A 26671-nucleotide genomic window follows, 5' to 3' on the forward strand; every position below is an offset into this window, starting at 1 on the left:
GATATCGAAGTGGACGGCTTCCAAAGTTAAAAGCAACAGACTCTTTGAACGAGAGACTGATGGCAGGGAAGTAAGCCATTCCAGCACCTCTCGTGATGTTATCAAAAGCAGTTCCTAGAGAGATGCCGTTTCTGAAAGAAGAAAAGCCCACAAGACTTTAGCCACAGTCAAAGGGTTTTGTGGTCCAGCAGGCAATTCATGTGTCTGCACTCCCCTCTCAGCGACCTGCCAACACAGACATCACAGTCATTCCTACTTCTAAACACCTGTAACCTGGCAGATGTGCAAACACCACAGTGCTGCTCAGCAACTACCCTGGGAATCACAGCCGAATTATCATCTGCATAGAATGGCATGGAAAGGCATTGGACTCAGCACAGTATGAAGAGCCCTGCTCAGCTCCAAGGGCAACCCAAATCCTTACAAGGTGTGTGATTACCAGGACATTTTAAAGGCAGGTGGCACTTATGGCCTCATCCACTTGACACTGATAGAAATAGAAGGATAATGGTCTTAGTCCACTCTTCTCTGAAAGACAATGGCAGCATCTGACAGTTTTTCATTCCAGCTGACTTGTCTCAGGCCGTAGTTTCGGGCCTGGGAACAATTTGTACTCAGGTTGGCCATTGCTCACTGTCCAGTGGAGATGGAGGCTGGAGATTTATCACATTTATCACTCTTCCCTCCAACTGTAGCACAGGCAATGTCTACACTTGCCATGAGAGCAACCAGTGGGGCTCAGCCAACTGTAGTATTAAGCATCCCAACATGTGCCTTCTCCTTCAAAATCCCAGCAAACTTTACAGCTATTTAGGAGCTTGAGCACTCTTCTAACAACTGCTCTCACCCAAACTTAGGAGACTTCAAAGCTCACTTAGATGGCTTCTCAAAACAAAGAAAAGCAGAGGCTGGAGCTAACAAGGAACATAAAGGGGAGGAGGAAGAAAGAGGGATCAGCAACCTGCTGAGCAACGAGGAAACATGGAGATTATATGCAGCCATTCACAGAACAGGGAACTGGGCAAAGATGCTTACAGGCAGAAAGCAATAGTGCCTTCCTCAAGGTCTATCAGACAGCTGACGATGTCTCCTGCAGCCCAAGACTGCATTAAAAGGAGAAAAAAATATGTTAGACACATACCCAGCAAGTTCCCACATCAGAAGAAGGACTATAAGGCCAACCAGTCCCTTATGATTCAGGGAAGAAGGAGTGGCAGCTCCTTCTGCCAGCAGCTCACACTGCATTTTTAGACACTTCTGGAAGCCTCTGGATGGGATTTTCTTTTTTCCCTTGAGCATTAGGAACACGCATAGGATCAGAATAAGGCTTATCCCAACACTGCATCATCCTATGATGCGTTACAAAGAACCAGAGCCTTTCAGACATCACCAGCAGCACCGTGCTGGGAATCAATCTGCCGGGCTGCCAAACAAAGCATCCACACAGGGTGCCCAGCATCCCTCAAGTACAAATCAGTGCTGGCACACAGCCTCCCCAGGAGCAGACTGAAGCTGGAAGCACAAATCAAATGTTTTCCACAGGGCCCAGAGAATCCAGTCAGCAAGAGACACCTGCTTTCTTTTCCCTTCCCGGAAGGACAGTACTCACTTTGCCATAGTTGGTAGTGGTCACGTTCCACTTGCGCACCCTATTGCCATCATACGCATAGGAATCTGGAGTATCTCCAACTCCTTCCTGCATCACAGGATCAAAGAGGAGACTCAGATGTGGACAAGCACAAAGGATTCCTCTCATTGCAAGAGCAGCTTCAACGGGGAAACCGGCAGAGAGGGAGCACAGCTGACAGCAGACACGGTCTGCCCATGGCCTGCGATCTTTGTCTCCGTTCCCTACTAACATTTGGGTTAGAAAAAGAGCACTGCTACATTACTCCAAATCCCTGTCCAAGCAGCCCCCCAGGATGTTTGTCACCCTCCCTCTCAAGTGCTGCAGAGTGACAAGATAGTGAGACTCTGCAGATGGCAAACCTTCCCAGCACCAAACATCCCACCCAGTGCCTGACAAGAGCTGGCCTGGGCCTGCCTCCCCCAGGCAAAGAGGAGGAACACCGAGCAGCCGAGTTACACTACCTCCTGATTAAATCTGCAGTTGAGAGTACACCAGCCAATCTGCATGAGTCCCTGGGAGGAGATAAGCACCTCATAAATCCATTTCCCTGAAAAAAAAACAGAGAGACCACACAGTAAATCCGTGCCACTTGACTCACTGTTAGAGGAGTAGAATGTGAAAATAACCTGGCGCACAAAGCGTATTTGCAACATCCCCAGGACTCCCCTCCCAGCTTTTCACTTGGGCACCACACAATTCTCCACCCTCCTGACTTCCTGAAAAACCAGTGGGTGAATTTGGGAAGACAGAGCTTTGGAACTGCAACATATGCAAGATTTCCTGTGCTCTCCATGCGTTCTTCCTGGGATCTTAACCAAAGCATCACCCACTTATCTTCTTACCTTTGTACACGCACGTTGTGGCCCTGATAGAGCCAAAGTTACTGTGGCCAATCACCTGGACCAATAAACAGAAGATTTTACAAAGTTAGGCAATAAGGCCTCAAACCCAAAGTGTAGTGAAGAATATCAGCTGGCAAACCAGCAGGAAACTGACAGAGACAAAGGAGAAAGGAAAAAGTACAGCAGCACAGCCTGGCCTCAGCTTGTTCTCACTGTTAAACAACATAACAAGAAAGGAAGGAAGAGGCAGCCACTGAAGGGAGGGACAGAAAAGTTTTTGCCATTCCCTCCTCTTGCTTAGCCAAGCTCTTCTGTGAGCCATTGGGCCACCCTTGCAGCTCCACTCAGAGCTTGCTAAGACTTGGGGGTACTGCTAGACCTTTTCCCAGGAGAGATCATTTCCTCCAGGACTCCTCAGCTTTTTGAGTACATTCCATTTAACACCACATTACAAAGGCAGTGAAAGGGACCTGCCATGACAAACAAACCGAGAGCTTTTAGTCTCACAAGCCCGTTTCCTGCAACAGCCAGCATCACACTCACCCCAAGTAAGTCATCATCAACCAGCAGGAGCCCCTCAAAGCCACTCGTGTGGTCCAGAACCACAGTAGAGGGACCGAGCCGGCCCTCTGTCAACTGATCTGAAACAGAGAGTTGCAGATAACTTGTTAGAAAAAGATGTGCAGGATTTAAAGGTAGCTCTGAAGAGTTGCCAGATAGACTGCAATGGTACCTGAATTCTGCACTCAGTGTTACACACATCAGACCGTGAGAACTTCAGGAAAGAACTTCAGGACACCCATGAGATCTAAAAGGAAGCTTGCACAGCAACAGCCTAGGCCTGAGCTAAGCAGCAGTCAGGTCATAAATGATAAAGGCTTCATTTATGAAGCCTTCATGTCATCTGAAAGTTTTCTCTCTGCAAAGTTCAAAGGTCAAACTCTGAGCCAAATGTTTGGCCAGCGTATCACATCACTGAGGGCAAGCTCTGCCTGTGGTCTGCAAGAAAAATGCTTTGTAGGAGAAGAGCCAGGATGCATCCTGCCACTTCCTACCTGGTTCAGGGAAATAGATGCTAGCAAGAACAGAGGCAACAGGCTGAGGCCCTAACCAGACACCCACAGCAGAGACCCATGGACAGAAATCATCTGCAGGCCTCTATGATTTCCAGTGAGGACAGCACTCCTCACAGCTGGTCATGGCAAAGGCTCTGCACGTCGCTATCATTGAAATATATCCAACTACTGCTCCAAAGCTGCTTTTTCAGGCATTGCCACCTGGGAACTGGCCTCCTCCATCAACAAGCAGACCTGCTTGAGGGCTGTCTGATGGGCTGCTAGCAGGCAGGATGAACAGGGGCAATAAATTAGAGCACCAGATGGCAGAAAACTGCTTACTCAGGGAACTGTGTTGCATGACATTACTTGTTCCCCCCAGTCAGACAGCACAAACACAGACTGCAGGCATCTTGTGCCTCCTACCTTGGCTGTCTTCAGAGCCATTCTCCTCTGCTAGCAACCGGTCGAGGTGCTCCTGCAGGTTCTGGAACGTCAGGTGCTTTCTAGGGAATAAACACACACAGGAGCACTTCAGAAAGCTCTGCCTTCAAGTTTTAAAGCCTTTCAGTCTGGACACGTGTCAGCATGGGGTCGTGTTGACACACAAACCAGGAAGCTCTGTCGATCTGAGTTTCTTGTCATGGATCTGAGGAATTTGCTGACCAGCATCCCGGTGCGATGGACGAACCAAGAACCAAACAGGTGCGAACAAATGAAGCAGTTAACAGAGGATCCTTCAGTCTTCAGCCTGCTGAGGAGTATTTTGCCAGACTGTACTGGCAATAAGTAAAGACTGGGACATTGCTGAGGCTGGCATCATACAAACACAGCACAGGACAGGATTTAGTTCTTTTCCCAAGTACTTCATAATACAAAACCAGAAAGAAGATCGTATCAGCAGCTGTAGCAGCTCAGATAGAGGTCAAGCTCGCCCAGCATCATCGCCATGAGAACAGCCACAAACATTCTGTCTTCACACTTTGTGTAATAAAGTAAAATGCCTCGCCAACACCCTCCAGTCCACCACTGCAGAGACCTTCCACACAGACCCTCTCCGTTCTCTCGTCTCAAAATTGGCTCACTTAGTTATTCCTTGTACAGCAGACCTTCCAGACTTGTGGCTGTTGCTCTTACCCTTCCTCTCCACAGCTCCAAGATAGCCTTTTGGAGCTGGTGCAACCACAGCAAGCTAATCAAGATGAGGGTTGACCACAAATTCATTCTGTGGCATAATGACTTTCCTTTTCCAGAATCCCTTTGCTAACAATCATTTGCTTTCCATCTGTTTTTTTTTCCTAACTTACTGAAGAGTTCATCTCCCATTCATTCCTATGCAGCAGAAATCAGCCCAGATCCCACTACTTTACGTGTAAAGTTGGGGCTGCTCCCCTTCCACAACATCACTTTGTAATAGCAGCAAACTTTGTCATTTCATGCTCTTTTCCTTTTAAAACTTCCCAAAGATCAACAGAACAGCACTGCTTGTGTTGTGTTTGTGGGGCCATCGTGATTTCCCTTTGTTACTGTGAGAATTGCTGGCTTTTCCTATCCTGGCTCCCATTTCCACTCATCTGTGGAACAACCATTCCAATCCTTTGGGACCAGGCGCTTTTTGAAGAAGTGGTGAGAGATGTTCTGAAAGTCCAATGGATGTGAAGATGCACAGAAGCGGAACCAAAGAAGCAGCTTTGGATTGGCAGGAGAGAGTGGCTTCAGCAAAGCAGCTGTATCAGCAGCTAGCATGGAGAAGGAGTGCAGGAAAGGGGCAGAAGAGCACGAGACAGATGGAGAGGAGACAGCCAGAGAGGTTTACAACGAGCTCCCCAAAAGACAACACAGCACACCGTAGAAGTTGCTCTCATGGAGTAAATACTATTTTTGAGGCCAATCTGACTGCTACTGGGCTTTCTACCAAGTCCAGGGAGAAGACTGGGAGGGAGCTGCAAACAGAGGGACCGACCCAACCAACTATCAGTTCTGTGCTTGCCAGGCAAAGAAGTCAGCAGTACCGACAAGCAAAACTGGAACACTGGGCACTGGAACAACCAAGGCATGTTGGCAGGAGAGCTTGTGGCCAAGTAACACAACCCACGTCGCCTCCCCCACAAGAACCTCAGCTCATCAAGCACACAGAGAACCCAGAGCTATTTTTAGCAGCCACAGGCTCACATTTGAGCTGGCACTACTAAGTATGGCTGCAGAACATGACCCCAGCCCACTCTGCAGCACTGCCCACCCAGCAGCAGCCAGGCGCCTGCCTCTCTGCAACACCTGGACCTGCTCTGCACCCAGCTGACTTGCCTCTGCCAAAACATTTAAATGCAAAGCACCTTCCTCTCATCCAAAGCTACAAGCTGCTGGACTACAAGGAGAAATGAAAGCAAAGAGATGGAAAAAGACACTGTACAGCAATTTCGTGTTCCTTTTCCTTTGGTGACTCCTAACAAGAAAAGGACTGACAGTTCCACTGCCTGAGAAGCATTTGGTCTTCAATGTACAAGTAGCAGCCTTGCATTCAATTTACCGGGCACTGATGACATACTTTTCACTAGCTAAAACCTGTGCATTTTGCACTTCTTCACAAGCAGAGAGGGAACAGGAATGAGAAGGGCAACGCATACCTGCCTATTTATTTCAGAAATATTGCCTCGTGACCTTCTATATGGGGTTTTACATGCAGGGAACTGATGCAGCATCGCTGCCATCTAGAGACTAAGAAGTCCATACCTGTAAGCAGCTGCAGGCTGGTTCCCATCAGCACTGGAGAAGACCCGATGCAGATAGTCATTCAGTAGCCTGCTGTTCACAATCCCTTGTGGGAAAAAAAAAAGAGAGAGGAAAAGAAGCTCAGAGAGTTAGAAATCAAAGCATTAACTTCGAGTGCAAGCAACAAGGTTCACAGACCAACACAGGGGAAGACGGAGCTCCAAGAAGTTATTTACCTTCTCGCTCTCTTCACTAACAGCCCTACAGCCCAGCAACGTGGAGCGAGTGCATTTCTGCAAGAGGGGAGGCTACCAGTGGTTCTGGCTACCAGTGGTTCCCCAGGGGGAGACGACATCTTCAGGAGCCCTGCTTACTGCTGCCAGATAAAGTAACTTCACATTTGAAAGTGGGGATCCAATTTAAAAGCAAAACCAAACCCCCATAAACAAACACAAATAATTCTGGTGTTACAATTCCTGATGTCCTGGAACATTTTAGGTTAACTGCACTAAAGATGCAGAGACAGGAAGGCTTGCAGACACAGATCATCTAGACTGAATTCACAGCTCTCTTTAATCCTGTACACCTCACACCAGCTTTCACTGTGCAAAGCTATCCCTTGTGTCACAAAGCTCTGGGTGCCACAGAGCCCTCAAATCCCACATCTGTGATCTTAACGCACGATTCTGATGGACTGGTCAGTCCAGGAGAAAATGGACTGCTTACCAGGTACCAAGGAAAGACTGATCTCAGAACCTGAGATCGTTTCCAAGGAAAAGACTGATCTCAGAACCTGAGAAGCCATCTGCCCCGAGTCAGATGGGACAAAGACAAGCAACACCATGCCCTCCAGCCTCTCATCGCTGAAGACAGGGCACCGTGACCTGAGCTGCGGATGGAGTCCTTCATAGGGCAGGAAAGGCCCTCCCAAAATCTCACCTCAGCTCAGAGATTTACTCAGTTTCAGCCCCGCTATGCCTCTTGTCAGCAAGATAAGTGCAACTGGAACGCAGGTGATCTCAGGTGAGGCCGGGGCCGCTCACCCCGATCCACAGCAGTCCTGCTCATACATGCTCAGCCCATACCTGCAACCTTGGACTTGTCTGGCCCAGTGCTCAGCCTGTAGTTCTTCCTTGACAGAGCCGTCCCAGCACCCCGTGAGGTCATTCTTCACAGGCACCAGCTCCAGAGTGGAGGTAAGACAGACAGCTAGAACAGAACTTCTGGAGAGGATGCTGCCGCCTGAGGACTTCCCCCTTTCTCGTGGGTTCATGCACCTGGAGTAAACAACTGGGTTAAGCCACAGAAGCCAAAGTGCCACCACTAACGCCCCCACACAAGAGCCCAAAGCTGGTGACTGCTGCCAATCCTGCTCTCAGATCCACTTGTCCAACTGCCCAAAATCTTCCCAGGATTTTCCCAATCTTTCCCAAGATATGGACTTGAAGGGAGGACTCTTTGGTGGGTAAGGAAGTGGCTGGTGGCAGCGTTATGTCCAGGTGGGATCCAGTGACAAGCGGTGTCCCTCAGGGGAACCACCTTAAGACCAGTGCTCTTCAACATCATTGCCAATGACACATACAGTGGGATTAGCATGTCTGTGGATTACACCAACTTGGGTGGTGCAGCTGATAAAATGGAAGGAAAGGATACCATCCAGAGGAACCTGGACGAACTTGAGAAGTGGGCCCATGAGAGCTTAACAAAGTTCAGTAAGTTTAAGGGCAAGGTGCTGTACTTGGCTTGGGGCAATACCAGATCTGTGAACAGACTGGGAGAATAGCTCTTTCAGAGCAGCCCTAAGAGAAGGACCTGGGGGGTATTGATGGACAAAAAGTTCTGTATGAGCCAGCAGTGTGCACTCATAGCTGGGAAGGCCAACAGCATCCTGGGCTGCATCAAAAGAGGGGGGCAGCAGGCAGGGAGGGGATTGTTCCACCTCTGCTTTGCGTTCTTGAGGCCCCACCTGGAGCACTGCGTCCAGGCCTGGGGGCCACAGTAAAGGAGGGCTGTGGGGCTGTTAGAGCGGGGCCAGAGGAGGCCACGAAGATGCTCAGCGGGCTGGAGCACCTCTCCTATGGAGACAGGCTGAGGGAGATGGGGGTGATCAGCACGGAGAAGAGAAGGCTCCAGGGAGACTCACTGTGACCTTCCAGTACTTGAGGGGAGCTTTCACGTAGGGGGGAGAATGACTTCTTACACAGACTGATAGTAAAAGGTCAAGGGGTAACAATTTCAAACTAAAAGGGGAGATTTAGGTGAGACAGTAGGAAGAAATTCTTTGCTCAGTGGGCAGTGAAGCGCTGGCAGTGCTGTCCAGAGCTGTGGGTGCCATCTCTGGAGGTGTCCCAGGCCATGGAGGGGCCCTGGGCAGCCCAAGCTGGGGGGCAGCCAGACCATGGCAGGGGTGGGGCTGGGGGTTGTAAGGTCCCTCTCAGTCAAACCATGCTGAGATTCTGTGACGCATCTTATGCAGAGCGTGTAGCAAGTTGGTCTGAGACAAGTTAGGACCTTGGCAAGTGCCACGAGGAGTGACCAGCCAGGGACCCGAGCTTCTGGACGCCCTAAACAAGTAGGAGGGTGCAGCACTGCTGCCGTGCCACAGCACATATCCATGGTGCTGCCAGCAGGTCAGAGAGAGGGCAGAGCAGCACACACATCAGCCTCTTCACCGCTCGGATCGGTGATTCGGTGCCTAAAAACAAAGCCGGCCATGCAGCCCCAGCAAACGTGCGCTCTGACTGAGGCCAGGCACTGGACTCCCCACTCTGGGCAGCCACAAGCAGAACCCTTTTTAGAGGAAGCGCAGAACAAACGGCACGGGGGAGGCCAGGTTTTAAATCGGGCTGGCACAGGATGGGCAGGAGAGCCAGCCAACGCAGCTTTGTCTGGAAGCTGCACTCCACCCTGCCATCGCGGCAAGGGCGAGGAGACAACGCCGGCACCGCCAGCCCGGCGGCATCCCCAGAGCAGCGGCAGCCCTCAGACCCGCGGCACCGCCCGAACGCACGAGGAAAGCCCGGGTCCCGACTCTGCCCGCGCGTGCCAAACGCGGCGACGTCCCCAAGGCCACAAGCGGGCAGCCTCCCACCGAGCCGCCGGCCCCAGCCCCGGCCCCGGCCCCGGCCCGGAAGGACGCGGACGCGGCCTCTCCGCCCCCCCCGGCTGAGGTCGCGCTGCCAGGGGCAGCCCCTGGGCCGGGCCCCGTTCGGCGCACCGCCGCGCGCGGGCTGAAACGGAACCCGGGCGCCACGGCCCAACGCTCCGCACTCACCGCCAGCCCGGGCGCGCCGCCGCCGCCGCCACCGCGCTACGGCGAGCCGCGAGGGCCACGCGAGAGGGCGGGCGCGTTGCTGGGAGACGGGCGGAGGCGCCGAGCGGACCGCGCTCCGCACCCGCAGCGTGAGTCCGCGCGGGGCGTCCACGGATGCGCGGCGGCCAGCGAGACCGGAGGGGGAGGGAAAGCGTCCAGACGACCCGACCGGCGGGGGATGGCGCGGGGACAGCGGCCGGAGAGCGCTGGGTGCGCGGCGGAGTGCGGCCGACGGGCCCGGAGCGGGCGTGGGAAGGAAGGTTTGGAAAGCTGGAATTAGACGAGGCCGCTAACGCGCCGTGTTCCGAGAGCGAAGGGGGCTGCGACCGCGTTCGGGGCTGCAAGATGGCTGTGGCACAGCAACAAAATTTCACGCGCTGCGCTGGGTGTGTTGGGAGAAGAGAGCGGCGGGCTGCTTCTCTGGGCAGTTGGAGCGAGTAAGTAGAGAGTGGCCATCCCGCTTAGGAGCAGCGGCAGCACTGGTATTGCTCGCACAGGAGGCGTGACGCCGGACTTTGGGACAGAGAAGAGTGGCTCACGCGCTCGATGGGCTGCGTCACCCCAAGCCTGGCAGCATCCCCAGAGCAGCAGCAGCCCTCAGACCTGGGGCACTGCTGGAATGCAGGAGGAAAGCCTGGGTCCCAGCCCACCCACAGCCGGCAGCAGCCGTGGGGCTGCCCGCGTGTCCCATACACAGCGGCATCCCCACGATGACAGAAACACCCCCAGAATGGGCTGCAGCTGCCAGCCTGGCCTCCGCCACGTTGTGCGTCGGAAACGTTGCGCCTGCTGGAGTCGGGGCCAGAACCCAGCTCAGCCTGAACCGGGCTGGGGGGAGGAAGGAGTGGGTTGGGTGCTGGGGAGAAGAGATGCCCGTGGTTGCAGCCCCTAAAGCTGCCCACCTCGGGAAAGGCAGAGAAGAACCAAACTGACAGTGGCATGATGGAACTGTCACTTGTATTGATGGATTGTGGTGACTTTACACAGCAATTGGAGCTGGCACACGGCTGCTTCTGCAGCATCAGTGGGGCCGGCGGTTGATGTTCTGGGCCCGACGTGGAACCCGGGAGCGGCTTCGCCCCTGGGCTGGCCCTGGCCGCCTGGACCGGCTCCTGCGGCGTCTTTGGGGCTGGCTGTTGGTCTCTGCAGCCCGATGTTCCAGAGGGGAGCGGCTCCGAGTCCTGGCCCGCTGTCCCTGTCTGCGCCTCGAGGACGCTGATGTCTCCTGGCTGGCAGCGTTTGGAGTGCAGCTCCCAACAGTCGGGGCAGCATTACGGCTGCTCCCACGGTGTCGTCGCGGCTCGTCATCTTCATCCCGCTGTGCACGCGGGCGCATTCTCCTCCGGTCTGACCTGCGCTGGCTGGACAGGCCGCTGCTCTCAGGCCCGGGGGAAGAGTTAGCTGGCCCCGATGGTGCCTGGCTGGTGGTGCTGCAGCCAGGAAGGCCTGAGTTGGTGCTGGAGGCTGTAAGGAGAGGCAGGAAAGTGAGCAGGATGGAATTGCAGCCACGGGGTGGAACTGACTCCCATTGGTGCTGGGCTAGAGGGATTTGAGCCAGGTGGCCCTCAGCAGCCGCCCCTTGCCAAGGACAGCTCGTGTGCCCTCACATCTCAAGAGCCGGCTGAAAGACACCAACCTGAATGGGATTCGGATCCCCATAAGGCGCATGTCCATAATAAACGTGTATCTGTCTCTGCAGATGGGGCATTGGAAGCAAGGAAACCCGGCGCTCATGGCCTGTTCCTGCAGCAGAAACAGAACAGGGTGAGTGTGAGCCAGGCCTGGTGCTGCTGAGCACCTGCCGTGCTCATGGGGTGAGGAGAGGGCTCCCACCTGGATGCAAGCCCGGTGGAACCAGGCGTGTCGGCAGGCTGGGCACACCATGGTGCTGTAGGACACGCTGTCCCCCATGGGGTCCATGCAGATGATGCAGGTCGTGTCCTGCACCGGCGCTGCCTCCACTGCCTGATGTGGACGATGCACCCAGCAGAAGGACCTGGAGGAAGATGGGAGGGATGGGCAAGGTGAGAAGTGCTGCGAGGAGGGCAGAGGAACGGGAAGGAGCCCCAGGCCTTGGCTCTGGCTCTGCCAGGCTGCTGGGAGGCGTCACAGCACGCTCCTCGCTTCAGGGAGTTATACGGCGTGGTGAGGCCTCCCCTGAGCCCCCTCCAGACTGCACAACCCCAGTTCGTTCTGCCGCTCCTCTTGGGACTTTTGTTCCAGACCCTTTCCTGCCCCGTTGCCCTTCCACGTGCACACTGTGGGGCCTCCATGTTTTTCTTGTAGTCAGGGGCCCTGAACTCAACAATGTACTCAAGGCATGTCATCACTGATGCTTTTTTTGAGAGTACTTTATGCTTGCTTTACATTAGGTCTGAAAGGGAAGAATGCTGGAGTTGGGGTGACAATGTCTTAACTGAAGTGCATCCGCATCAGCGCACACAGCGTCTGCTAGAACCAGGATGAGCCGGAAGCCGTTGTGCAGCAGGCAAACTATGACTTAGTTGCCATCACTCCCACTTGTGTACTGCTACAGTGGAGGGCTGTAAGCTCTTTGGAATGGATCGGCAACGAAGTAGGGATGGTGGCATGGCTCTCTATGTTAGTGTTTCAGTGTTGTTGAGCTTGGGGCTGGGAATGATCAGGCTGAGTCCCTGTGGGTAAAGATCAGGGGGAGAGCCGACACTGCCGCCGTCCTGGTGGGGGTCTCCTCCAGACCAGAAGAAACAGGTGAGGTGCTCTAGGAGCAGCTGGCAGAAATCGTGCAATCTCCAGCCCTTGTTCTCATGGCGGACTTCCACTTCCCTGATATATGCTGGAGATACAGTACAGTGCAGAAGCAGCAGTCCTGGAGGTTTCTAGAGTGTGTGGAAGATGTGTGCCTCCTGGCGCAGCTGGTAAGAGAGCCCACCAGGGAGGTGCCCCACTGGAGCTGCTGTTCACAAGCAGAGGAGGACCGGTGTGAGATGTGGAGGTCGGGTGCTGTCAAGGGCAGAGTGAGCACGAGATGGTAGAGTTCAGTATTCTTGGTGGAGTCAGGAGCGGGGGTCGGGCTCTCAGTTGTTCAGGACGCCGGTCGGGAGGGTCCCTTGGGATACAGCTCTGAAGAGCAAGGGGGTCCAGGAAGGCTGGTTGCTCCTCAAGAAGGAAGTCTTATGCAGCATCTGATTCACGGACTCAGATGTGAACGATCCAAATCGTTTATTACAAGTTCCCACATCACTTGCATACCTTCACAAGTTTTCTTTTCTAGCTTGCCCATCCACCCTACAATTTCCCATCCAGCTTTACATGCCAGCAGAGCATTCTACAAAGCACTCTTCAACCGTTCATGCAGGTGCTTATCCATTCAGAGCCGTGAGCCGTTCTTTCTTCTTCTAGAGGTGTCCTTGGTTCTCATGCTGTTTATCTTGCTCCACAGCTGCTGCTCTGAACAGGTTTTCCTGTATTCCCGCAGTCTCAGAGGCCTAGGAGCAGGCTGTTCCCCTGTGCTGTAAAATGAGCCAGCAGAGAAGAGCAGGGAACTTTTGCTGAGGCTCTGGGAGAGAAGAGTTTGCTTCCTGTAGAAGAAGGGACAGGCGACTCAGGGGGAGCACACAGAAGTGGTCAGGATCATGCGGGGAGAAAATTAGAAAGACGAAAGCCCAACATGAACTCAACGTGGCCACTGTAGGAAAAGAGAACAAAAAAACCTTCTTACAAATACGTTAACAATAAGAGGAGGGATAAGGAGGATTTCATCCTTTACCGGATGGGGTGGAGAACTGACTGCTGAGGATAAGGGAAAGATTGAGGTCTCAGTGTCTTCTTTACACCTGTCTTTAAAAGTCAGAGCGGTTCTCCACCCCCCGACTTGGAAGTCTGGGACGGAGAGCAGAATAAGGCCCCACGATTCAGGTGGAAACACATGGAGGCCAACTTCTTCATCTAGATGGTCACAAGCCCATGGGGACAGGTGGGATCCACCCAAGGCCCCGCAAACCATTGACACCCCCCCCCCCCTCTTTCTTTTCGGGCTGGTGGGCCTGCTGCTCCCCTGTCATGGACAGATCTAGAGATATTCTGTGACAGCAGTAGAAACTTCTAATACCAGGGTATAGGCCTTTACTGAACTTGTAACCTTCTTACAAAGCAGCTGCTGCAAGAAGGATGCTGAGCAGCAGATCAGAGCAGAGGCTAGGGCATGGACCGGGGTAAGAAATCAACACAGAGGGCTTGAGCAACACCAACCATGTTCAAACACAAGCAATGTGAGCTTTTGCAAAGGAATATGCGAGGGAAAAACTGCTAAGTAAGTGTAGATACAGAATTAATTTTATGCTTGCTAGCACAACATATTAGGGCTCATAAATCAGGAATTGGGGTTAGTAGCCTTTACATATTTTATTGTAGGTTTACTCTTATATATGCCCTTTCTAAGTAGTAAGGGAAGGAAAAATACAGAGCAGAGTGAGGAAAGCTTGGCATAGGAGGAAGCAGGCATAACAGCTTCAAGAAATATTGCTCTCCTGTATGCATGGAGATGTACAAAATGATCCTGAAAACGTGAGGTTGGTGGTACCTCTCATATGGAAAGACGAGTTATTAACTGTGTTGCATGGATTGAACGCCTGGAGTACTTGGCCAGTAGGAAACAGGAAAGTGAAAACCTGCACTGGGAGAAAGAGGTTTATAATGAGAAGTGTTCAACTGACCGTGCGCCCAATGTCTCCCTGCCATAACGGGGTCGCCTGCCCACTGTTGCCATAATGAATAAAAACGTTGCTGCTTCACTGAGATCTTTGCCTGATCAGAAATCATTGGAGTCGAGCGTCTCTCACATTCCCCAGGGGTCGGGATTGGGGCCCATCGTGTTTAATATCTATATTGATGATCTAGCTGAGGTGCTTAAAGCCTTATTTGCCTCGTTGCTCCCTGGGCACACAGCCCCTTGCCCTGGTAGATAGGGATGAGGAACAGAATAGGCCCTGCATAATCCATGATGAGATGGTTCTGGACCTGCTCTGAAACCTGCACACTCACAAGTCCATGGGGGGGTGGTCTGCACCCTAGGGCACTGAGGGAGTTGGCGGATGTGGCTGCCATCATCCTTTGACAGTCTGTGTACTGGAGACTGGCAAATGTGACACCCGTCTTCAAAAAGGGCCAGAAAGGTGATCCTGTAGCTACAGACCTATCAGTCTTGCATCAGTGCCAGGGAAGAACATGGAACGGACAATCTTGGGAGCCATCATGGATCAATTAAAGGTAAACTGGGGGATCAGGCCCAGTCAGCATGGGTTTATGTACCGTCGATCCTGTGTGACAAACCTGATTTCACTCTATGACAAGGTGACCCGCTGAGTGGGTGAAGGTGAGGCTGTTGATGTGGTCTGCCTGGACTTCAGTAAAGCCTTTGCCACTCCCCCACAGCATCCTCATGGAGAAGCTGGCTGCCCACGGTTTGGATGGGCGCACGCTCTGCTGGGTGAAACGCTGGCAAGGCAGCCGGGCCCAAAGAGCTGCGGTCAATGGAGTAAAATCCAACTGGTGGCCTGTCATGAGTGGTGTCCCCCAGGGCTCAGTACTGGGGCCGCTTCTAATTAACACCTTTACTAACGACCTTCTGCGGGGATTGAGCGCACCCTCCATAAGTTTGCAGACGACACCAAGTTGGGAGGGAGCGTTGATCTGCCTGAGGTGCTACAGAGAGACCTGGATAGACTGGATCGATGGGCCAAAGTTAACTGTACGAGTTTCCGTAGGGTCAAGTCCTGCATTTTGCCCACAGCAACCCCAGCCAACCCTACAGGCTGGGGGAAGAATGGCTGGAGAGCTGCCTGACGGAAAGGGACCTTGGCGTGCAGATGGCTGAATATGAGCCAGCAGAGTGCCCAGGTGGCCAGGAAGGCCAATGGCAGCCTGGCTGGGATCGGGAATGCTGTGGTGAGCAGGACTGGGGAAGTCATCATGCCCCTGGACTCAGCGCTGGTGAGGCCTCACCTCAAGCACTGTGTTCAGTTTTGGGCAGCTCAGTTCAGGAAGGACATGGAGGTGCTGGAGCAGGTCCAAAGAAGGGCAGCAAGGCTGGGGAAGGGCTTGGAGAATATGGCCTGTGAGGAGAGACTGGAGGAACTGGGGCTGTTTAGTCAGGGGAAAAGGACTCGGGGGGGGCCCTTATTGCTCTCTTCCAATGCCTGACAGGTGCTTACAGCGAGAGTGGGGTTGGTCTCTTCTCACTGGTGACAGGACGAGGGGAAATAATCTCAAGCTGCACCAGGACGAGTTTAGGTTGGATATCAGGAAAACTTCTTTGCAGAAAGGGTGGTTAAGCACTGGAATGAGCTGCACAGGAAGGTGGTTGAGTCACCATCACCACCACGTGTTTAAAAACCATTTGGATGTGGTGCTCGGGGACACGATGTAGTGGAGGGTTGTTAGAGTTAGGGTAGCACGGTCAGGTTGCTGTTGCACTGGGTGATCTTACAGATCTTTTCCAGCCCGAGCGATGCTATGATACTCCGATTCCATGAGGGGACTGAGTGCACTCTCAGTAAGTTTGCAGGTGACACCAAGTTGGCAGGAGGTGGCGATCTGCTCGGGGGTAGGAAGGCCCTTCAGAGGGATGCGGACAGGCTGATCGCTGGGCCGAGGCCAACGGGGTGAAGCTCCGGTGAGGCCACACCTCGAGTGCTGCGCTCAGTTTTGGGCCCCTCACTACAGGAAAGACGTGGAGACCCTGCAGCGCGTCCAGAGAAGGGCAACAAAGCAGGTGAGGGCTCTGGAGCGCAGGCCTTACGAGAAGCAGCTGAGGGAACTGAGATTGTTTAGCCTGGAGGAGGATCGGGGGAGACCTTGCCTGGTGCTCAGCTACCTGCTGGGTTACACCACTAGTGTCTGCACACTGCACTCCCACAGCCACTTAGGCTTCGAGAGCCAAAGTCAAAACAAGCCATTACTTAGGCCCTCAAAGCCGCATTTGTGCCTCGAAAGAATGGGATGGGACCGATAAAGGAGGTTTAGTGCCCTGAAGTAAAGGCTCTGGGTCCTTCCAAGGTGGGCTGGAGCCCCTACAACAGCAGTTTGCACAGTGACAGGCAGCTTTTGCTCCTCAGCAGAGGTTCTGCACATTCCAAAGTAGAAATCTGACCTGCAAAGCAGACACTGCGGCTTTTCAGCATGAGGATTTGGACCCTGGGAAGGAGCGCTGGATGCTGCCCAGATGGCTGAGACCATCCATGGAGGCCTCGGGCCCCCAGCCTCGATCCATGCCACCAAAAAGGACGGCTCGCTCAGCACGCACGAGGCAGCGAGCCCTCGGCAGAGATTAACAGGAGAGGTCGGATTCTACACAGTAGAGGTTTTGATCCCATAACACAGTTTAGGAAACTTAAATGAAGCATTTGCACAAACAAATGAGCACGGAATGGCCATTGTGACACGCGGGGTGCGGAACAGAGCCAAGGCTGCGGGGCCCAGGCGGAGCTCAGTGCAACCTGGTGAGGTGAGCAGGGAGGAAGGGGCTGCCTGAGGCTGCCCAGGGAGGAGGGTTCCCCAGCGCTCGGGGCCGGAGCTCAGAACTCAGCCTCGTCCCGCTTCTCCCCTAGGTTGTCACGCGGAGGACGAAGCCCAGCACTGATGGGACAGAGACTCTGCAAGTGGTTTCAGTCAACTGCGGAGACGCAGGAGGCCGCCGGCTCGAGGGAGCCAGGTGAGAGCAATGAATCCCTGCACGCAGGGCAGAGGGGTGCTGGGGGTCTGCCAGCGGCAGAGAGGGGAGGCGGGGCACGCAGGGCCCCTCTGCTCCTTGGCCAGGGGAGCCGCGGTTGCGCTGTGGCCGCCTGCTGGCCGCACTGGGCCTGCAGTGCCCCTTGCTCTCCACGGCCACCAGCCCTGCCCCTCAGCTGGCACGGCCGGCACACAGCAGCCCCTGGGACAGCCCCCAGGGCACCTGGCTGCGCAGGCCGCTCACTGCTGTTCCTCTCTCCTCTCCAGCATGCGTGCTCTGCGGCCGAGTGGATCAGGACTCGAGCATCCTTGGGGAAATGGAAGAGCACTGTGAATTATATTTCCATACTTTTTGTGTGGTGAGTTCCCACGTGCCTCCTGACACCTTCCTCCAACCAGTGATTCCCTCCTTTCTGCCCTAACAAGAGCCTGCTCTTTCCTCTTGTACAGATATTTGTCAGTGGTCTTTGTGAAGTTGTGGAAGACCACACTGGCCTATATTTTTGGTTTAAAGACCTGATACTCAAATTGAGGGAGGCAGAACAGACGGTGAGCACTGGACTGGAACAGGGAGCTTGGCGCCCGGAGAGGCGTGGAGAGCTTAGCCTGGTCCAGGGAAAGCAATCCCAGCCCTTCCAGCCAGCCCCAAGAGAAATCCCTGCTCTTGCAGACCAGCCCTGTTCAGCAGGCAGCTCTGCAGAGTGCCAGCCAGCCCTGCCCCCATCCCGTGCCCTGCACAGAGCTGCGGGGCCCGCTGCGTAGGCCCTGAGCCTGCAGCTGATGAGAAATGCTCTGGTCTTTACAGCTCTGCTTCATCTGTGGCAAGAGGGGGGCCACCATCAACTGTGCAGAGATGGGCTGCGACCGCAGCTTCCATCTCCCCTGCGCTTCCAAGGGTGAATGCGTCACCCAGTACTTTGGAGAGTACAGGTAAGGGCTGCCAGGCATGGCCTGCGAGCCTCCAAGCCCTGCTTCAGCACCAGCCAAAGAAGCGAGGAGCGCGCCGTGACGCCTCCCAGCAGCCTGGCAGAGCCAGAGCCAAGGCCTGGGGCTCCTTCCTGTTCCTCTGCCCTCCTCGCAGCACTTCTCACCTTGCCCGTCCCTCCCATCTTCCCCCAGGTCCTTCTGCATGGAGCATTGCCCACAGCAGCCAGTGGAGGCAGCACCGGCGCAGGACACGACCTGCATCATCTGCATGGACCCCGTGGGGGACAGCGTGTCCTACAGCACCATGGTGTGCCCAGCCTGCCAAAACGCCTGGTTCCACCGGGCTTGCATCCAGGTAGGAGCCCTCTCCTCACCCCATGAGCACAGCAGGTGCTCAGCAGCACCAGGCCTGGCTCACACTCACCCTGTTCTGTTTCTGCTGCAGGAACAGGCCATGAGCGCCGGTTGTTATCAATTCCGATGCCCCCACTGCAGAGATAAATACAAGTTTGTTATGGAGATGTGCTTTATGGGGATCCGAATCCCATTCAGGTTGGTGTCTTTGAGCCGGCTCTTGAGATGTGAGGGCACACGAGCTGTCCTTGGCAAGGGACTGCCCCAGCTGGCCTGGTCCTTTGCAGCCATTCACATGGGCCTCAGCATCACTGGGAAGCTGGAACTGGGCGTCGGGAGGAAGGGGAGGGATGCCATGGATTAGTTTTAGTCCTGGAGCACTCAGTGCTCATTCCATTCCCTCCTTGCCTTGGCAGACAACCAACATGGGAAGACAACGATGCCTACGCATCACTACCGGAGAGGCACGGGAGCTGCGATGCCAGCGTCTGCCTTTGCCCACATGGCAGAGAGCAGGCAGAGGAAGAGGGGTGAGTTCCCTCAGCAGCCCTCTGGGGCTCGGCGTGGGATCGCAGCCTCACCACGGGCTGGGAGAGCACACACTGGGCACCAGAGCTGTGCCGGCGCTCCCTGGCTCGGGTCACTTTGTCCTCACGGCCACAACCCGTTTGTTTCCCCAGGCCCTGGCAGCTGCTCCTCTGCAGCTCCTGTGCCGCACAAGGCACTCACCGGTGCTGCTCCAACTTGAGCGACAGCACAACCAGCTGGGAGTGCAACGCCTGTGCTGGAGAGGGCACCGGTAAGAGGCAAACGGCCGCGTGTGGCTGGGCTGGGGCCAGGCGAGGCCTGGCAGCGGCTGCTGAGGGCCGCCTGGCTCAAATCCCTCTAGCCCAGCACCAATGGGAGTCAGTTCCACCCCGTGGCTGCAATTCCATCCTGCTCACTTTCCTGCCTCTCCTTACAGCCTCCAGCACCAACTCAGGCCTTCCTGGCTGCAGCACCACCAGCCAGGCACCATCGGGGCCAGCTAACTCTTCCCCCGGGCCTGAGAGCAGCGGCCTGTCCAGCCAGCGCAGGTCAGACCGGAGGAGAATGCGCCCGCGTGCACAGCGGGATGAAGATGACGAGCCGCGACCACACCGTGGGAGCAGCCGTAATGCTGCCCCGACTGTTGGGAGCCGCACTCCAAACGCTGCCAGCCAGGAGACATCAGCGTCCTCGAGGCGCAGACAGGGACAGCGGGCCCGGACAAGGAGCCGCTCTCCGTTGCAGCGCCGGGCCCCAGATTCTCCAAGCCAGCCCCGAACACGCCGTGGGAGCAGGCAGGCACCAGCCTCAAGGGCTGAGAGCTGCACCCACACAAACTCAAGACAGGGAGCACCGTGGTCCTCGAGGGTTTCCACGGTGGCTGAAAGAACACAGTCCAGGCAGACACTGCGGGCCAGGACTCGGAGCCGCTCCCCTCTCAAACATCAGGCTGCAGAGACCAACAGCCAGCCCCAAAGACGCCGCAGGAGCCGGTCCAGGCGGCGACGGCCAGCCCAGGGGCGAAGCCGCTCCCGGGTTCCACGTCGGGCCCAGAACATCAACCGCCGGCCCCACTGATGTTGCAGAAGCAGCCGTGTGCCAGCTCCAATTGCTGTGTAAAGTCACCACAATCCATCAATACAAGTGACAGTTCCATCATGCCACTGTCAGTTTGATTCTTCTCTGCCTTTCCCGAGGTGGGCAGCTTTAGGGGCTGCAACCACGGGCATCTCTTCTCCCCGGCACCCAACCCACTCCTTCCTCCCCCCAGCCCGGTTCAGGCTGAGCTGGGTTCTGGTCCCGACTCCAGCAGGCACAACGTTTCCAACGCACAACGTGGCGGAGGCCAGGCTGGCAGCTGCAGCCCATTCTGGGGGTCTTTCTGTCATCGTGGGGATGCCGCTGTGTTTGGGACACGCGGGCAGCCCCACGGCTGCTGCCAGCTGTGGGTGGGCTGGGACCCAGGCTTTCCTCCTGCATTCCAGCAGTGCCTCAGGTCTGCTGCCACTGCTCGTAAACGTGACATCCGCACTATATTTACTTGGTCCAGTTGTCTAAAGAATTAGCCTGCTGGTCTCTTCCCGGATCCAGTGTGCTGCTAACTCTCCCATTGCAAAGTGACGTCTTTCATGCCCATACAATTCAAAAGGCTTTCCCAGACTGGGCAGTCCTAAGCAGGGCTAGACATCAGAGCTGCTCTCAGTTGAATACAGGCTGTTTGGCATTCTGGGTTCCAGTCCAAAATTTCTGCTTTCACTTCTTCCTATTCCACAGTTCCACAGTTTGGTGTCCATAATCTACAGCATCCTGCCGTCCCTAAGGAAGCCTGCATTTCCCATTTTGACTTTGGCTCTGCTATTTGACATACGGCCTCCTTGCCCTCAACCGCAGGCTTTTGGAGGAGGCTCAGGGGAGGCCTCACCACTCCCTATAACTCCCTGCAGGGAGGCTGTAGTGAGGTGGGGGTTTATGTACCGTCGATCCTGTGTGACAAACCTGATTTCACTCTATGACAAGGTGACCCGCTGAGTGGGTGAAGGTGAGGCTGTTGATGTGGTCTGCCTGGACTTCAGTAAAGCCTTTGCCACTCCCCCACAGCATCCTCATGGAGAAGCTGGCTGCCCACGGTTTGGATGGGCGCACGCTCTGCTGGGTGAAACGCTGGCAAGGCAGCCGGGCCCAAAGAGCTGCGGTCAATGGAGTAAAATCCAATTGGTGGCCTGTCATGAGTGGTGTCCCCCAGGGCTCAGTACTGGGGCCGCTTCTAATTAACACCTTTACTAACGACCTTCTGCGGGGATTGAGCGCACCCTCCATAAGTTTGCAGACGACACCAAGTTGGGAGGGAGCGTTGATCTGCCTGAGGTGCTACAGAGAGACCTGGATAGACTGGATCGATGGGCCAAAGTTAACTGTACGAGTTTCCGTAGGGTCAAGTCCTGCATTTTGCCCACAGCAACCCCAGCCAACCCTACAGGCTGGGGGAAGAATGGCTGGAGAGCTGCCTGACGGAAAGGGACCTTGGTGTGCAGATGGCTGAATATGAGCCAGCAGAGTGCCCAGGTGGCCAGGAAGGCCAATGGCAGCCTGGCTGGGATCGGGAATGCTGTGGTGAGCAGGACTGGGGAAGTCATCGTGCCCCTGGACTCAGCGCTGGTGAGGCCTCACCTCAAGCACTGTGTTCAGTTTTGGGCAGCTCAGTTCAGGAAGGACATGGAGGTGCTGGAGCAGGTCCAAAGAAGGGCAGCAAGGCTGGGGAAGGGCTTGGAGAATATGGCCTGTGAGGAGAGACTGGAGGAACTGGGGCTGTTTAGTCAGGGGAAAAGGACTCGGGGGGGGCCCTTATTGCTCTCTTCCAATGCCTGACAGGTGCTTACAGCGAGAGTGGGGTTGGTCTCTTCTCACTGGTGACAGGACGAGGGGAAATAATCTCAAGCTGCACCAGGACGAGTTTAGGTTGGATATCAGGAAAACTTCTTTGCAGAAAGGGTGGTTAAGCACTGGAATGAGCTGCACAGGAAGGTGGTTGAGTCACCATCACCACCACGTGTTTAAAAACCATTTGGATGTGGTGCTCGGGGACACGATGTAGTGGAGGGTTGTTAGAGTAGCACGGTCAGGTTGCTGTTGCACTGGGTGATCTTACAGATCTTTTCCAGCCCGAGCGATGCTATGATACTCCGATTCCATGAGGGGACTGAGTGCACTCTCAGTAAGTTTGCAGGTGACACCAAGTTGGCAGGAGGTGGCGATCTGCTCGGGGGTAGGAAGGCCCTTCAGAGGGATGCGGACAGGCTGATCGCTGGGCCGAGGCCAACGGGGTGAAGCTCCGGTGAGGCCACACCTCGAGTGCTGCGCTCAGTTTTGGGCCCCTCACTACAGGAAAGACGTGGAGACCCTGCAGCGCGTCCAGAGAAGGGCAACAAAGCAGGTGAGGGCTCTGGAGCGCAGGCCTTACGAGAAGCAGCTGAGGGAACTGAGATTGTTTAGCCTGGAGGAGGCTCGGGGGAGACCTTGCCTGGTGCTCAGCTACCTGCTGGGTTACACCACTAGTGTCTGCACACTGCACTCCCACAGCCACTTAGGCTTCGAGAGCCAAAGTCAAAACAAGCCATTACTTAGGCCCTCAAAGCCGCATTTGTGCCTCGAAAGAATGGAATGGGACCGATAAAGGAGGTTTAGTGCCCTGAAGTAAAGGCTCTGGGTCCTTCCAAGGTGGGCTGGAGCCCCTACAACAGCAGTTTGCACAGTGACAGGCAGCTTTTGCTCCTCAGCAGAGGCTCTGCACATTCCAAAGTAGAAATCTGACCTGCAAAGCAGACACTGCGGCTTTTCAGCATGAGGATTTGGACCCTGGGAAGGAGCGCTGGATGCTGCCCAGATGGCTGAGACCGTCCATGGAGGCCTCGGGCCCCCAGCCTCGATCCATGCCACCAAAAAGGACGGCTCGCTCAGCACGCATGAGGCGGCGAGCCCTCGGCAGAGATTAACAGGAGAGGTCGGATTCTACACAGTAGAGGTTTTGATCCCATAACACAGTTTAGGAAACTTAAATGAAGCATTTGCACAAACAAATGAGCATGGAATGGCCATTGTGACACGCGGGGTGCGGAACAGAGCCAAGGCTGCGGGGCCCAGGCGGAGCTCAGTGCAACCTGGTGAGGTGAGCAGGGAGGAAGGGGCTGCCTGAGGCTGCCCAGGGAGGAGGGTTCCCCAGCGCTCGGGGCCGGAGCTCAGAACTCAGCCTCGTCCCGCTTCTCCCCTAGGTTGTCACGCGGAGGACGAAGCCCAGCACTGATGGGACAGAGACTCTGCAAGTGGTTTCAGTCAACTGCGGAGACGCAGGAGGCCGCCGGCTCGAGGGAGCCAGGTGAGAGCAATGAATCCCTGCACGCAGGGCAGAGGGGTGCTGGGGGTCTGCCAGCGGCAGAGAGGGGAGGCGGGGCACGCAGGGCCCCTCGGCTCCTTGGCCAGGGGAGCCGCGGTTGCGCTGTGGCCGCCTGCTGGCCGCACTGGGCCTGCAGTGCCCCTTGCTCTCCACGGCCACCAGCCCTGCCCCTCAGCTGGCACGGCCGGCACACAGCAGCCCCTGGGACAGCCCCCAGGGCACCTGGCTGTGCAGGCCGCTCACTGCTGTTCCTCTCTCCTCTCCAGCATGCGTGCTCTGCGGCCGAGTGGATCAGGACTCGAGCATCCTTGGGGAAATGGAAGAGCACCGTGAATTATATTTCCATAAGTTTTGTGTGGTGAGTTCCCACGTGCCTCCTGACACCTTCCTCCAACCAGTGATTCCCTCCTTTCTGCCCTAACAAGAGCCTGCTCTTTCCTCTTGTACAGATATTTATCAGTGGTCTTTGTGAAGTTGTGGAAGACCACACTGGCCTAACTTTTTGGATTAAAGACCTGATACTCAAATTGAGGGAGGCAGAACAGACGGTGAGCACTGGACTGGAACAGGGAGCTTGGCGCCCGGAGAGGCGTGGAGAGCTTAGCCTGGTCCAGGGAAAGCAATCCCAGCCCTTCCAGCCAGCCCCAAGAGAAATCCCTGCTCTTGCAGACCAGCCCTGTTCAGCAGGCAGCTCTGCAGAGTGCCAGCCAGCCCTGCCCCCATCCCGTGCCCTGCACAGAGGTGCGGGGCCCGCTGCGTAGGCCCTGAGCCTGCAGCTGATGGGAAATGCTCTGCTCTTTACAGCTCTGCTTCGTTTGTGGCAAGAGGGGGGCCACCATCAACTGTGCAGAGATGGGCTGCGACCGCAGCTTCCATCTCCCCTGCGCTTCCAAGGGTGAATGCGTCACCCAGTACTTTGGAGAGTACAGGTAAGGGCTGCTAGGCATCGCCTGCGGGCCTCCAAGCCCTGCTTTAGCACCAGCCAAAGAAGCGAGGAGCGCGCCGTGACGCCTCCCAGCAGCCTGGCAGAGCCAGAGCCAAGGCCTGGGGCTCCTTCCCGTTCCTCTGCCCTCCTCACAGCACTTCTCACCTTGCCCGTCCCTCCCATCTTCCTCCAGGTCCTTCTGCACGGAGCATTGCCCACAGCAGACAGCGGAAGCAGCGCCGGCACAGGACACGACCTGCATCATCTGCATGGACCCCGTGGGGGACAGCGTGTCCTACAGCACCATGGTGTGCCCAGCCTGCCAACACGCCTGGTTCCACCGGGCTTGCATCCAGGTAGGAGCCCTCTCCTCACCCCATGAGCACGGCAGGTGCTCAGCAGCACCAGGCCTGGCTCACACTCACCCTGTTCTGTTTCTGCTGCAGGAACAGGCCATGAGCGCCGGGTTTCCTTGCTTCCAATGCCCCATCTGCAGAGACAGATACACGTTTATTATGGACATGCGCCTTATGGGGATCCGAATCCCATTCAGGTTGGTGTCTTTCAGCCGGCTCTTGAGATGTGAGGGCACACGAGCTGTCCTTGGCAAGGGACTGCCCCAGCTGGCCTGGTCCTTTGCAGACATTCACATGGGCCTCAGCATCACTGGGAAGCTGGAACTGGGCGTCGGGAGGAAGGGGAGGGATGCCATGGATTAGTTTTAGTCCTGGAGCACTCAGTGCTCATTCCATTCCCTCCTTGCCTTGGCAGACAACCAACATGGGAAGACAACGATGCCTACGCATCACTACTGGAGAGGCACGGGAGCTGCGATGCCAGCGTCTGCCTTTGCCCACATGGCAGAGAGCAGGCAGAGGAAGAGGGGTGAGTTCCCTCAGCAGCCCTCTGGGGCTCGGCGTGGGATCGCAGCCTCACCACGGGCTGGGAGAGCACACACTGGGCACCAGAGCTGTGCCGGCGCTCCCTGGCTCGGGTCACTTTGTCCTCACGGCCACAACCCGTTTGTTTCCCCAGGCCCTGGCAGCTGCTCCTCTGCAGCTCCTGTGCCGCACAAGGCACTCACCGGTGCTGCTCCAACTTGAGCGACAGCACAACCAGCTGGGAGTGCAACGCCTGTGCTGGAGAGGGCACCGGTAAGAGGCAAACGGCCGCGTGTGGCTGGGCTGGGGCCAGGCGAGGCCTGGCAGCGGCTGCTGAGGGCCGCCTGGCTCAAATCCCTCTAGCCCAGCACCAATGGGAGTCAGTTCCACCCCGTGGCTGCAATTCCATCCTGCTCACTTTCCTGCCTCTCCTTACAGCCTCCAGCACCAACTCAGGCCTTCCTGGCTGCAGCACCACCAGCCAGGCACCATCGGGGCCAGCTAACTCTTCCCCCGGGCCTGAGAGCAGCGGCCTGTCCAGCCAGCGCAGGTCAGACCGGAGGAGAATGCGCCCGCGTGCACAGCGGGATGAAGATGACGAGCCGCGACGACACCGTGGGAGCAGCCATAATGCTGCCCCGACTGTTGGGAGCCGCACTCCAAACGCTGCCAGCCAGGAGACATCAGCGTCCTCGAGGTGCAGACAGGGACAGCGGGCCCGGACAAGGAGCCGCTCTCCGTTGCCCCGCCGGGCCCCAGATTCTCCAAGCCAGCCCCGAACACGCCGTGGGAGCAGGCAGGCACCAGCCTCAAGGGCTGAGAGCTGCACCCACACAAACTCAAGACAGGGAGCACCGCGGTCCTCGAGGGTTTCCACGGTGGCTGAAAGAACACAGTCCAGGCAGACACGGCGGGCCAGGACTCGGAGCCGCTCCCCTCTGGAACATCGGGCTGCAGAGACCAACAGCCAGCCCCAAAGACGCCGCAGGAGCCGGTCCAGGCGGCGACGGCCAGCCCAGGGGCGAAGCCGCTCCCGGGTTCCACGTCAGGCCCGGAACATCAACCGCCGGCCCCACTGATGTTGCAGAAGCAGCCGTGTGCCAGCTCCAATTGCTGTGTAAAGTCACCACAATCCATCAATAAAAGTTACAGTTCCATCATGCCACTGTCAGTTTGGTGTTGCCGTACGCGCCCGTTCCGCTTTCCCAGGAGACCGCAGCTTGGCCAATTACTGAGGTGACACCAATATGATGAGCAGTAAAATGGCATTTATTACACGTATTAACTACCTTATATAGCCTAATTGCTTCGTCTACGCCCCTAGGGGCCCACATCACACATCAATCATTAGAGCAGGGAGGGAGCTTAGCACATCAGACCCCGTGGGGGGGGTCTCGCAATTTCGCAGTTGCT

The 26671-nt window shown here is 55.9% G+C and overlaps 3 protein-coding genes and 1 long non-coding RNA gene across 7 annotated transcripts in view; 2 read left to right on the top strand and 2 right to left on the bottom strand.

Moving 5' to 3' along the window:
• The window catches only part of RNF123 (ring finger protein 123), a 44477-nt gene extending 34898 nt beyond the window's left edge, over positions 1–9579 (bottom strand). For 2 of the 4 annotated variants that reach the window (XM_052678303.1, XM_052678305.1), the window contains exons 1-10: positions 9511–9579; positions 7322–7513; positions 6258–6342; positions 3954–4033; positions 3016–3113; positions 2473–2527; positions 2092–2177; positions 1610–1696; positions 1036–1103; positions 6–131 (exon numbers count right to left, since the gene is read on the bottom strand). In XM_052678303.1, the coding sequence (XP_052534263.1) occupies positions 6–131; positions 1036–1103; positions 1610–1696; positions 2092–2177; positions 2473–2527; positions 3016–3113; positions 3954–4033; positions 6258–6342; positions 7322–7403 (767 nt within the window). In that variant the 5' untranslated portion in view covers positions 7404–7513; positions 9511–9579. Of the gene's footprint in view, positions 1–5; positions 132–1035; positions 1104–1609; positions 1697–2091; positions 2178–2472; positions 2528–3015; positions 3114–3205; positions 3582–3953; positions 4034–6257; positions 6343–7321; positions 7514–9510 lie in introns of those variants that run through there. The other 2 variants (XM_052678302.1, XM_052678304.1) reach the window with 2 other exon arrangements.
• Positions 9580–11185: 1606 nt separating this feature from the next.
• LOC128078288 (uncharacterized) lies at positions 11186–15376 on the bottom strand. Its single transcript, XR_008205558.1, has 3 exons — positions 14860–15376; positions 11383–14198; positions 11186–11292 (listed from the first exon to the last, which is right to left on the bottom strand). It is a non-coding gene; the product is annotated as an uncharacterized LOC128078288 (long non-coding RNA).
• A 345-nt stretch (positions 15377–15721) lies between these two features.
• LOC128078287 (PHD finger protein 7-like) lies at positions 15722–26381 on the top strand. Its single transcript, XM_052678311.1, is given in 12 exon segments — positions 15722–17032; positions 23331–23434; positions 23719–23810; positions 23902–24000; positions 24257–24381; positions 24571–24744; positions 24746–24804; positions 24807–24930; positions 25149–25262; positions 25413–25531; positions 25697–25808; positions 26103–26381. Coding segments are annotated over 11 exon segments (1326 nt in total). The 5' UTR covers positions 15722–17032; positions 23331–23361; the 3' UTR covers positions 26338–26381.
• Positions 16751–19883, top strand: LOC128078638 (PHD finger protein 7-like). Its single transcript, XM_052679025.1, is given in 9 exon segments — positions 16751–16867; positions 18062–18186; positions 18376–18549; positions 18551–18609; positions 18612–18735; positions 18954–19067; positions 19218–19336; positions 19502–19690; positions 19741–19883. Coding segments are annotated over 9 exon segments (1164 nt in total).
• Positions 26382–26671: the final 290 nt, after the last annotated feature.

This window comes from Tympanuchus pallidicinctus, unplaced genomic scaffold, assembly GCF_026119805.1.
Source record: "Tympanuchus pallidicinctus isolate F22 unplaced genomic scaffold, pur_lepc_1.0 scaffold17, whole genome shotgun sequence".
Classification (NCBI taxonomy): Eukaryota; Metazoa; Chordata; class Aves; order Galliformes; family Phasianidae; genus Tympanuchus; species Tympanuchus pallidicinctus.